Here is a 13,155-nt window from a genome sequence, read left to right on the forward strand (position 1 = left end):
AAACATCTTTATCGTCATCTGGTCAAGTTCTGATCAGCTCAGCCCTAGCCATCCAAGCCTGGTAAATTGGGTACCAGCTGTAAGTCTGGGAGGGAGTTCACACCTACCTCCCTGCACTTCAAAACATCTGGTCCCTTTACTCTCAGCTAGCCCACATGGTCTAGGTCATTGCCCATGGGCTCAAGAATTCACACAATTCCCTAAACTTCAGACCAGTCAGCCTTCCTTCTCCTCTCACCTGAAGGTCAACAGGTGCCAATAGAACATGTCCAAACTCAGCTCTTGTCTTCATTGTTGTATTTCCCCCAATTTCACTCATACATAGACCCAGTTGGTCACTGATGGGCATACGGACTGCCAGTTCCCTTTAACTTTCAGTTCTAGAAGGGAATTTTCTCTCATAGGTCAATTTCCTTGCCTTGATGCCTCTGAAACTCAAAATGCCAAAATATGCAGTGTTATTCTCTACTTTCTTTCAATGGTGAACCTGTTGTTCTTCCAGCAATTCTGGGTTGGTCTGCATGTCTTTTCAAATGCAAATGTTCTAACTCTGAAAGTTCCAGCTGGTGCTCAGGATTCCACCTAAGGCCTCACACTCAACAAAGGCTTAAAGCAAAATAGTTTACTTTTTCTGGGCAAATTCTAACTCCCCTTTTAGCAAATCCAACCAAGTATAGGCTGAAGGCAGGCTTACAAGCTCTCTGTAATCATAATTCCCAATATTCCTATCATACATATATGTCTGTTTTACAATAATAGGTAGGAGAAACCAATGTCCAAAAGGCAGTCAGATACACCTTTTAACAACACTCAAGTTCAATCTTTTCTTCTCCCTTGGACTAACCCCATTCATATGCATATAGTCTTGGGCCTCTGGCAGGGTGGATACCAGTAGGTCCAGACCCAGTATCAGCCCAGCCGTCCTTTTTAAACAGCCTACTGTTGACTCCAGGCACTCCAATAGCCTCTGCTCTCCCTACTTTAATATTTTATCCTATGCCCCTTAATTCGTTGTCTCATAAAACTACATACTTTCATGAGTCTGGAGCCTTTGCAGTGAATCCCTCTCCCGACACCATCTGCAAAAACCATATGTAAACCATGTCTGTCTTCCTCTGGTTCCACAAGGGGAAAAGAGGACCAAACCCAAAATCAACCCAATGCTGATTCCTATGAAGTGGATATCAGACATGCCTCTACCTTATATTGTTGTTGCTATGTGCCGTGGAGTTGGTTCCGACTCATAGTGACCCTACACACAGGGTTTCCGAGGCTGTAAATCTTTCTCCCGTGGAACCACTGGTAGTTGCAAACTGCCCTTGCGGTTCGCAGGCCGATTTATAACCACTACGCTACCAGAGCTCCTTAAGTGGCACAATCGGTTATTGCACGGTACCTTATATTGTTGTTGTTGTTAAGTGCCATTGAGTCGATTCCGACCCATAGCGACCCTGTACAGGGTTTCTGAGGGTGTAAATCTTTACGGGAGTAGAAAGTCTCATCTTTCTCCTGCGGAGCGGCTGGTAGTTTCGAACCTCTGATCTTAAGGTTCGCAGCCCGATTCGTAACCACTACGCTACCAGAGCTCCTTATATTAGTACCTTTAAAATTAGTCAGACTTGAGTACCAATTTAGAAAACTCATCTTTATGATTTTGTTTCTCTGGATCCCCACTCTTTCAGTGCCATAAGCCTTAAGCCAATATTTCTACAGAAGCAAAACCAGTGAAACATATACATGTATATATATAAAGAGAAATTTATTATCAAGGAAATGGTCCACAACTGAAAAGTCCCAGGTCCCCAGCAGAAGAGAGAGAGCCTTTCCTGAGTGTCCATTATATTGGGAGCAGGCCACACCTCCAAGGAAGCATCGCTTTAATTGATTGTGCATAGCCATTCATCATAGAATTAATTATGTCTGAATTAGGTTTCATCACCATGGGAATAAGTACATCTCAACTGCTAAACCTCTGGAAATCCTGGCCTACTCATGTTGACACAGAACTCTGTTAAATTCTCCAACACCATAACTCAAATGCATCAATTCTTCTATGATCTTCCTTATTCTTTGTCCAATTTTCACATGTATATGAGGCTATTGAAATACCAAGGCTTGGGTCAGGCACACCTTAGTCTTTTAAATTTACTTTTGAAAACTTTAAAAAGGTCTTGTGCAGCAGACTTGCCCAATGCAATATGTCCTTTGATTCCTTGATGTTGTTGCTTCCAGGAATGCTAATACGGATTCAAACAAAATGAAGTCTAACAACTTCCATTTTTTTCTCCATTTATCATTATGTTATTTATTGGTCCAGTGGAGAGGATTTTTCATTTATTTCTTACATTGAGGTACAACTCATATTGAAAGCTACGGTCTTTTATCTTTAACAGTGTTTTAAGTCCTCTTCACTTTAGCTAGTAAGGTTGTGCCATCTGCATATCACAGGTTGTTAATCAGTCTTCCTCCAATCCTGATGCCATATTTTCTTCATATAATCCATCTTCTAGAATTATTTGCAATATAATTCTAGATTTGCAATATAATTCTAGACTGAATAAGTATGGTAAGAAAATACAACCCTGGTGCACACCTTTCCTGATTTTAAACCATTCAGTGTTCCCTTGTTCTGTTTGAACAACTGCCTCTTGGTCTATGTACAGGTTCCTCATGAGCAGTTAAGAGTTTTGAAATACTCATTCTCCACAGTGATGTCCATAGCTTGTAATGATTCACACAATTGAAACTCTTTGCGTAGTCAATAAAGCACCGGTAAACATCTTTCTGGTATACTCTGCTTTCAGCCAAGATCCATTTGACGTGAGCAGTGACATCCCTCATTCCACATCCTCATCTGAATCTGGATAGAACCTCTGGCAGTTCCCTGTCAATGTAGTTTTTAAATTATCTTTAGCAAAATTTTACTTGCATGTAAGATTTATGATATTGCCCTATTATTTCTGCTTTCTGTTGGATCACCTTTATTTGGAATGGGTACAAATATGTATCTTTTCCAGTCAGGTGGCCAGCTATTTGTCTTTCAAATTTCCTGTCATAGGTGAGTGAGATCCTCTATTGCTGTATCAATTTGTTGAAAGATTTCAGTTTGTGTTCCATCAATTCCCAGTGAGCCTTGTTCTTTGCCAATGCCTTCAATGCACCTTCAACTTCTTTCTTCAGTATCCTTAATTATATGGCCCAAATGGTATTTATTTTCTTAAGAAAATCAGGAAATTCAGAAGCAATATAAGAAAAGGTAAACATATTTGACTGAATAAAACTTAAACATGTAGCATGGCAAAAGATATGATTACAAAAACAATAAGTTAAAAAACAAACACATGAGAAAATATTTGCCACTCATATGATGACAGACAAGATGGTGATTAATACGACAAACATATGAAGTTTTATGAATTGCTAATAAAAGGTGAATAACTCAATATAAATATGAATTGAGTATTGTTAAGTGCCTTCAAGTTGGTTCCAACTCATTGTGACCCTGTATAGGGTTTTCAAGGTGCCACTGGTGCCTTTGAACCATTCACCTTGGGGTTAGCAGCCCAGTGGTTATCCTATAGCACCACATAGGAAATTCATAGAAGAGGGACTACTAATAAACAAACAAAAAATATGAAGAAACACTCGGTATTAGAGAAATGCAAATTAATTAAAGTGAGGATGTACCATTTTTAATCCATGTTGTTGTTGTTAGGTGCTATTGAGTCAGTTCCAATTTATAGTGACCCAGTATAGGGTTTTTGAGGAGCAGGTGGTGGGTCTGAACTGTAATCTTGTGGGTAATAGTTCAGAGCTCATCTGACAGTGCCATACCAGGGATCCTTAAATACAAAAAAAACATATATATATATATATATAGTACTGGCAAAACTTTAAAAAATGTGTTAACATCTTAATGCAGATGAAAATTGCAGAGAGGGGTGGAGTATCAGGGACTGAGTTTCAAACATTGTTGGTGAAAGTGTGAAGGTCAGCAATCTTTTTCAGAAAACACTGTTTATAAAGATTGCCATTTAACTGAACAATTGCACCTTTCGGAATGTATCCTATAGCAAAAAGCAAAAAAGAATCCATTTGTAAAGACATAGGTGCCAGGATGCTTACTGCAACATTGTTTGTCCTAATGGAAAAAGAAAACTACTGTAATCTGCCTGTCCTTTAACACCATTAATGGTTAATTACCATATACACTATTGAATAAACTAAATATAGAAGCAGTGGATCCCAAAGTCAGTTTAAACTGTAAGGCCAGAGGTTCAAATCCACCAGCCGTTCTTCGGAGACCCTATACAGGGCCGCTATACGTTGGAACAGATCTGATCCCACTTAACAACAACATTAAATAAATTAAAGGAGTCCTGGTGTGGTGCTGTACCATAAGCACTGGACGGCAGCAGTTCAAACTCACCAGTCACTCCTTGGAAACCTTAAACTGGGTCACTATGAGTTGAACACTCAATGGCACACAACAGCATTGAATAAATTAGGGTACATGCTTTTTGTGGGCTATTCTGAAGAAATTTAAAACAACAAATTAGTCTCTGCAGAATATCTATGATATTTTAATGATTAAAGCAACCGGCAAGGGAATATCTATTATATGATCACATTGTTTAAAATTTTAAACCCCGAGAACTTACATATTAATATATAAAGTAAGTTGTAGAGGCTTATATACTAGCCTGTTGATATTACTTTTCGCAAGGTGAGGGAATGATAGAATTCTTTATCTTTTCCTTATGTATCTATATTGTTTGACTCAGCACTATAAGCATGTACTTTATTACTTTTGTAACTTAAAGTTTAATAAAAAATTTAAAACTTAAAGAAATACTTGTAAAAACAATACTTGTGTTATGTTTATATAATGGCTTCTTATTCAACAATTTAAAAAGATACATGTTCCAAATGCATGAACCTTGAAAGCATTATGCTAAATCAAAGAAGTCAGTCCTAAAATATCACATATTAATGTGGTTCCATTTATATAAAATGTCCAGGATAGGCTAATCTATGGGGATAGAAAGATTAGTGGTTTGGGAGTAAAGTAGGATGGGGAATGAGGAGTGACAGCTAACTGGTAAATTTTGTTTTGTGGGTGATGTAAACGTTCTTTAACTAGTGTGATGATGATTCCACAACTGTGTGAATCTGTACGTCGTTAAGTGCCGTCAAGTCAGTTTTGAGAAGCAGCTTCTGGGTTTACACAGGCAACCTTGGGTTATCAGTCCAGTGCTTAGCCTACAGCGCCACACCAGGACTCAATGCAAGGGTACTAAATAATCATTGACTGTGGCGCTGTAGAATAGAAGAATTGATGCATTTGAGTTAGGATGTTGAAGAAGAATGTTGAAAGTACCATGCACCGCCAAAAGAACAAACAATTCTATGTAGGAAAAGTACAGCCATAATGTTCCTTAGAAGCCAGGATAGCCAGACTTCCGTCTCTCATACAGAGCACTTATTATCAGGAGGGACCAGTCGCTGGAGAAGGACATCATGTTTGGTAAAGTAGAGGATTAGTGAAAAAGAGACCCTTAATGAGATGGATTGACTCAGTAGCAGCAACAATGGGCTCAAGCGTAGCAATGATTGTGAGGTGGGCGCAGGACAGGGTGTAAGTTCCCTATGAGTCGGTATCGACTCCACAGCACCTAAAAACAACAAAGCTACAGTCTCGGAAACCCTGTGCAGGGTCGCTATGAGTCGGAACCGTCTCCACGGCACTTAACAACAACAACAACTAACCTCAAGGTTCATTCCCATAGTGGCTTCTCCGATGCCCTATGGGTCACTATGAGTCGGAACCAACTCCAAGGCACTTGACAACAAAGACCACTGATCTGTATACTTAAAATGAACGGACTGTATGGTATGTGAATTCTATCTCAATAAAGGTGTTTTAAAGAAAATACTATCCATTATTAACATTATGTTTTTCGTCCTAAAAAGACCAAAGTTTGATTATTATCAGAATATGCCACGAACCATACAGACAATTTGAAAAGCAGAAATTCAAAAGTGTATCATCATATAAAAGAACTAACTACCTTGAAGAAGACATCACCTTTTTTTCATGTGTCAATTCTCCTGTGTTTACAATTAGTTACATTAATTTATCAAATGCAATAACAAATGCATAATGAGTCACTGAACAAAATTTCAGGACACTAATTTTTCTGTTCTCTGAAAGGGGACATTTGAAATTGATGTAGTTTCGGACTCGTTTGCCTTTAAGATTCTTGTGACCAATTTGCATTAAATAACTATGTCTCAAATATTTTGTATATTGTGTATTCGAAAGAAATACAAATATCATGAAAACTACAACAAAGAAAGATCTGCAAACATTTTCCTGTTTCTCAAAGACGTGGTTAACATTATCAAAGCAAATTATTAATGAAGACTCTTAGACATTTTTATTAAAATATTTTGAGATTTTCTATACAGAGAACGTAGGAACATCCGTTTAAACTGTATTGGAATTAGAAAAGTTGAGTTGCTTCTTATAGCAAAGAAAAATAACATTATAGTCTCTAAGTGTTTATTTTTAAGTGAATGAGATAATATTTATTTGTATCACCAGCATGCATCTTGATAGCGATAGAACATCTGCCTGTACTTCCTCCTAGAGAATTTTAGAAGAAGCTGTTTCCATCAGCGCCGCTGGTGTAGTGGTATCATGCAAGATTCCCATTCTTGCGACCCGGGTTCGATTCCCGGGCGGCGCAGTAGTTTTGTTCTTTAAAATTAGATAACATGAAGTTATTTAATAATATTCCGCTTCTCTGAAAATATGTAAAACAACTACTTCCTCTAAAGGTGTATGTTTTATTTTCACTGTTAAAAATTTATAACTAAATTGGAAGACTACAAGATTTAACACGCGTCCTGCAAGTTAACCCATGCGCCTGCGCAATCTAACACATCCCTAGCGTCGAGTGGAAGAGCGGCTGCGCAACAAGTGAACCTATGGATTGAGGTGTAGTCTGGCGGCCTGGAGGGTGAGCGGGCTAGGTTATTCTGCGCTTGCGCGGCTCGGGTCGCTTGGCTGGGTGCTCCTAGTCTCCCGGCTTTCCGCCATCTTGTATTGGTGCTTCATTGTTCGCACTGGGCTGGGCGGTTTAGTGTAATTGCCGCCAAAGAAGGAGGCGGAGTAACCTCTGGTCAGCCGAGAAACCCCGCTATTCTGCAGCCATAGCCACTCATAAGGTTTGGGAGGTAGCAAAGGTTAGGGACCTGGACCCGGAGGCCCCGCCGCGACAACAACAGCCATGGAGGACGAGATGCCCAAGACTCTGTGAGTCTGGGGCAGCGATGAGGGGAGAGGGATGGGGGTCGTCCGGGAGGGAGGCCTCGGCCCGGCGCCGCTCCCCAGCCTATTGTTCTTCGTAGATTGCGCGATATTCTGGTTCTTCTCTCCTTAACACACATCTGGATACTTCGGGATCCAGACCTGGGCTGTGAGGGGACGAGGTGAAGGGAGAGACGGTTCTCCCTCTGAATTAGTCCCTTCGCCTCTGCGACACCGTAGCGTGTGGCCTTTAGCTTCGCCTCGGGCCCTCTACATGCCTGGCCGCAGAACTTTTTCGTTCAAACCGCTTTTTAGAACTCGATGCACCTTCCTTTTGTCCCCATATATTCCCCACCATAACCATCTTTATCTTTAACGCCTTCTATTTTGATTGCTTCCCGAAACTCTCTTTTTAGTTAGGGTTTTTTTTCTCCCCTCTTTCCTTGAAGCAACTGCACTTATTTTCAGTGAGGTTAACTTTATTCTCGTAGTTGCCAACTGGGAAAAAACCCCATATTTTTCTTTCCTTTTTCTTTCTGTAGCATCCAACTCTCCCCCACCAACAGTCCTAGCTGGACCACGTCAAGATTTTGAAAGTGCTTTTTAAAAGCAGAATTTTCAGCCGAAGGTATACATCAGCTGAGGAGCAGTGGACTTTATACATTTCTGTAATCCCAGGCTACTTGTGATTGACCTGTTACTGAACGAGTGGGCAGTTTTTAGGAAGCAACAGTTGATAAATACCTTAACATTTTAAGTCAAGTTTAGTTAAATGATCTCATCTTGGGCTGTTTTCTTTGTAGTCTTAACTTCCCACTGCTTTCTCCTTTGTTTTTCAATTTCTAAGTATTATCGAATAAAGTGATCCTACCTCTTTGCTTTTCTCAAAGGAACTAAAAACAGTGAGTTCCTGATGAGGCTCATTGTTTCATCCCTGAAATACTGGCAGGTTGAGTAATGTCTGCATTAAAAAAGCAATTTTCCGTTTTCTTCTTGTAACTTTCTACATATAGCTGTTATAAAAGTGCAATGTAATCCATTATTTTTTAATCTCAAAAGGTTTCAGCCTTAAATTAATATTTGTAACCTATATGAAAAATGCAGTCAAACTTTCTGTAGTAAATTAGTAAATGTTCTGCTATTTATTTTATAATCTGCTAGTTGCCTTAGAATATTCCTTTAATGGTGATGGTGGTTGTGTGTCAGGCCCTGCAGAGGGTTTCCGAAGCTGTAGATCTTTACTGGAGCAGAAACCTCATCTTTCTCCCTTCGAGCTGCTGGTAGTTTTGAACTGCTGACCTTGAGGTTAGCAGCCCCACTTGTAACCACTGCAGCAGTTAGTGACTAAAGAGCTCTGGTAGCTCAGTGGTTACAAATCGGGCTGCTAACCTCAAGGTCAGCAGTTCGAAACTACCAGCGGCTCCGAGGGAGAAAGATGAGGTTTCTGCTCCCATATAGATTTACAGCCTCGGAAACCCTCTGCAGGGTCTCTGTGAGTCGGAACCAACTCCAAGGCACACTACCACCACCACCATTTAGTGAGTGACCTTCCTTTCTTGAAAGATGTTCTCTGTAGATAATTTAAAAAACTAAACCCCATTGCTCAGGTGAACTCATAGTGACCCTTTAGGACAGAGTAGAACTACCCTATAAGGTTTCCAAGGCTGTAGTTGGTATGGTATCAGATTGCCATAATTTTCTCCCCTAAAGCGTTTGGTCTGTTCGAACGGCCAACCTTTTGTTTAACAGCTGCCACCAGTGGTTCATATTCCCTAAAAAAAGGGAGTTTATTGCTTTTTTCTCCTTGCCTCTTGGCTGGAAGTATGATAGTGGGCTGAGCGCTGCTCATCTTTGTGTAACATCTTTTAATGTAGGATTCTTATTCATATATTCTGAATGAAGTCTTGGGGTACCGCTGTAGGATAATCACTGGACTGCTAACCTCAAGGTCAGTAGTTCAGAATCACTATGTCGGAACCAACTCTACAACACATATCAGTAGCATGTTGTGCATATTCTAGACGGAAGCAGCAGTTAAGAAATCAAACGACATATTGCATAATTTAGGGTTCTTATAGTCTGATATTATTCATATCACATGCATTTAGACTTTTGCTGAAGATAATTTTTAAATTATTGCAACGATTCAGGGAAGAACGTGGAATGAGGGAGATCATTGCTGATATCAGATGGATCTTGGCGGAAAGTAGAGCGTACCAGAAAGATACTTATTTGTGCTTTATTGACTATGCAAAGCCTTTCGACTGTATGGATAGATCATAACAAACTATGGATAACATTGCGAAGATTGGATACCCTAGAACACTTACTTATACTCATGGTGAACCTGGACCTGAACCAAAAGGCAGTTGTATTATCCCTTACTAGAATACCCCATTGAGATTTTCTTTTCTTGAGAGTATTTCGTGCCCTAAAATTTCCTGTTATACCTACTCCGGCTTCTGTCTCCTTTAACCAAAACTCCCATTCCTGCATTTGGGCCAATCTTGATTAAATATGTTGTCGTTAAGTGCTGTCAAGTCAAGTGCCATAGTGACTCTGTATAGGGTTTCCGAGGAGCAGCTGATGAGCTTGAACCTCCGACCTTATGGTTCAAACCAACTTTGCAGTCCAGTGCATTAACCCACAGCGCCACACCCAGGACACCTACAACTACTATTGTTATTAAGTGTTGTTGAGTTGGTTCCAACTCATAGTGACCCTGTATAGGGTTTCTGAGGAGCAACTAGTGAGTTTGAACCACCAATCTGGTTAGCAGCCCAGTGCTTATCTTACAGCGCCACTCATGTATAAATTATAATTTTCCATAATGAAAAGAATAAAATGTATATGTTGTTAAATGCTGTTGAGTTGATTCTGACTCATAGCAACCTTGTGTAGATTTCTGAGGAGTGACTGGTGAGTTTAAACCACTGACCATGTGGTTCAAACCAACTTTGTAGTCTAGTGATTATCGTACAGTGTCTCATCAAGACTCCTAAAATGTGTATAGAGAGTCTGAATAGGCCTTTGGTCACTTTAAGATAATTAGTTAATTAAAAGCTATACACAAGAAAAACATTGCTAGTGTTAATTCATGGTTGTTCTCCCAAATCCAGGCATCTTTAATATCCTTTGTGTGATTTACTCTCAAATGCTTATGTGTACTCACTCTCTTTTGAGGGAGCTATACAAAGAATGTGGATCTACATAAAATATGTGTGTTGTTGTTAAGTGCTGTCGAATAGGTTCCTTACCCACAGCGACACTCTATAAGGTTTCAGAGGAGCAGCTGGAGATCTTGAACCACAAACCTTGCAGTTCAAATGGCTTTACAGTCTGGCGCATTAACCCACAGTGCCACACCAGAATTTGTTGTTGTTGAATATCGTGGAATCGAGTCAAGTCAGTTCCGACTCATAGTGAGACTGCACCAGGTTTCTAAGCCTATAAATCTTTATGGGAGCAGAACACCTCATCTTTCTCCTGCGGAGCCGCTGGTAGTTTTGAACTGCTGACCTAGGGGTTTGCAGCCCCATTCGTAACCACTACGCTACCAGAGCTCCTTCCACACCCGGGTAGGACATCTTTACATAGCCTACAACTAAACATCATTAAAAGCCTATAACTAAATAAGTGTTGAATGGGAGTCCTGGTGTGCCGTGTAGGATAAGTACTGGAGTGCAACTTCAGTTTGAACCATCAGGTCAGAGGTTCAAACTCAACAGCTCCTCCTCAGAAACCTATACAGGATTGCTGTGAGTCAGAACTGACTTGATGGCATTTAACTACTTACACATTTTATTTTTATTATGGAAAATTCTAATTTATATTTAAGTGGTGTGGTAAGATAAGCACTGGACTGCTAACCATTAGGTTGGTGCTTCAAACCCATCAGCTGCTCCTTGGAAACCCTATATAGGGCCACTATGAGTCAGAACCTAAATAACAACAACATACTAATGTAAGCTTTGCCTTTTTATATCCTCATGCTTATTTATCTTTCTTTCTTACTACCTATCCCATTCCCCTTCACACACTTTTGGCCAATTATGTTGTTGTTAAGTGCATTTGAGTCATTTCCAACCCATAGCAACCTTGTATAGGGTTTCTGAGGAATGGCTGGTGAGCTTGAACCACCAACCTTGTGATTCAAACCGACCTTGCGGTCTAGTGCATTAACTAAGAGCACCACACTAAGGAGAACAATAATGTAGGGTAAGGAAAATGGGGACATGTTGATTAAAAAAAAAACAGTAAAAGAAGACTTATACTCTGATAAGTGACATTTGAGTAGGAAACTGAGGGAGGTGAGAGAGGGTCATATGAATTTCCGAAGGTGAAGCATTCTATAACAGCAAGTACAAAGGCCCTCAGGCAGGGATATGCTTGCTGAGTAGTCTCTTAGGAGGGTTTTGTCTTTTATCTGAGTGAAATGTGGAAGCTATAGAGTTTTAAGTTGTAGTTACATGCTGTCAAGTTAGTTCTGACTGACTGATAGTGACCCTGTATAGGGTTTCTGAGGAGCAGCTGGTGGGTTTGAACTGCTGACCTTGTGGTTCATAATCCATCAGCATGTGCTCATCCTACAGCACCATACCAAAAGTCCAGAATTTTAAGTAGAGGGAGTACTATTCTTTTTAAGCTTTAAAAGGGCAAGAAAAAGGTACTAGTCAAGAGGTTTTGATTATAATCTAAGTGAGAGATAAATGGCTTATAATAATAATATGGTGTTGGTGGAAGTGAGAAGTGATTGGATTTTGGATATGCTTTGAAAATAGAGCAATAGTAATTACGAATGGATATAGGATGTGAGAATGACATCACCAATAAGTAGGTTTCTTTGTAAAAGTGTAACATCAAACTGAAGAAAATTAAAATTAAGTCCTTAAGAGCCAAAGTATGGCCTAGAGTATATCCCACCTGAATTTAAAGACTACCTCAAAAGTAGATTTGATGCATTGAACACTAATAATCAAATAGCACAGGAGTTGTGAGAGGCCATCATACTTGAAGAAAACAAAAGATGATTTCAAAGATAGGAAAGAAAAATCAATATGAGTGTCAGACAAGACTCTGAAACTTGCTCTTGAAAGTGCAGTAGCTAAAGCAACAGGAAGAAATGATGAAAAGCTAAGTAGACTTTTAAAAGGTGACTTGAGAAGACAAAGTACATTATTATAAATGTGCAAAAATCTGGGGCTAGAAACCCAAAAGGGAAGAACATGCTAGGTATTTTTCAAGCTGAAAGAACTGTAGAAAAAATTCAAGCCTCAAGTTGCAATATTGAAAGATTCTATGGGCAAAAATGGAGTCATGGTATGGCACTGTAAGCAAGCATGAACCACAAGAGTGGTTTGAACCAACGGATTGGCAGTTCTAATTCACCAGCCACTCCTTGGAAACCCTGTACAGGGTCACTATGAGTTAGAACTGACTCAATGATACATAACAACAACAACAACAATGGGCAATAACTATGAACGACACAGGAAGCATCAGAGTCACTGTACCGAAAAGAATTGTCAGTGTTCACCCATTTCAAAAGGTAGCATGTAATCAAGAACTGATGATATTAAAGGAAGAAGTCCAGACCCTACTGAAGGCGTTGGCAAAAATCAGGGCTGCAGGAATTGACAAAATACCAATTGAGATTTTTCAATAAATAGATGGAAGTCTAAAAGTGTTCAGTTGTTAATGCCAAGAAAACTGGAAGGCAGCTTAACCTGGCCAACCAACTTGAAATGATCCATGTCTGTGCCAATTCCAAAGAAAGGTAGTGCAACAGAATGCCGAAAGTATCGAACAGTATCGTTAAAATCACAAGCAAGTAAAATTTT

The 13,155-nt window shown here is 39.7% G+C and overlaps 1 protein-coding gene and 1 non-coding gene across 3 annotated transcripts in view; both read left to right on the forward strand.

Moving 5' to 3' along the window:
* Positions 1-6,681: 6,681 nt before the first annotated feature.
* Positions 6,682-6,752, forward strand: TRNAG-CCC. The gene has a single exon. It is a non-coding gene; the product is annotated as a tRNA-Gly (tRNA).
* Positions 6,753-7,078: 326 nt separating this feature from the next.
* TIA1 (TIA1 cytotoxic granule-associated RNA binding protein) overlaps positions 7,079-13,155 on the forward strand; it is a 37,779-nt gene continuing 31,702 nt past the window's right edge. For both annotated transcript variants that reach the window (XM_006862920.1, XM_006862921.1), the window contains exon 1: positions 7,079-7,321. In XM_006862920.1, the coding sequence (XP_006862982.1) occupies positions 7,296-7,321 (26 nt within the window). In that variant the 5' untranslated portion in view covers positions 7,079-7,295. The remainder of the gene's footprint in view (positions 7,322-13,155) is intronic.

The sequence above is a fragment of the Chrysochloris asiatica genome, unplaced genomic scaffold (genome assembly GCF_000296735.1).
Source record: "Chrysochloris asiatica unplaced genomic scaffold, ChrAsi1.0 scaffold00052, whole genome shotgun sequence".
NCBI lineage: Eukaryota > Metazoa > Chordata > Mammalia > Afrosoricida > Chrysochloridae > Chrysochloris > Chrysochloris asiatica.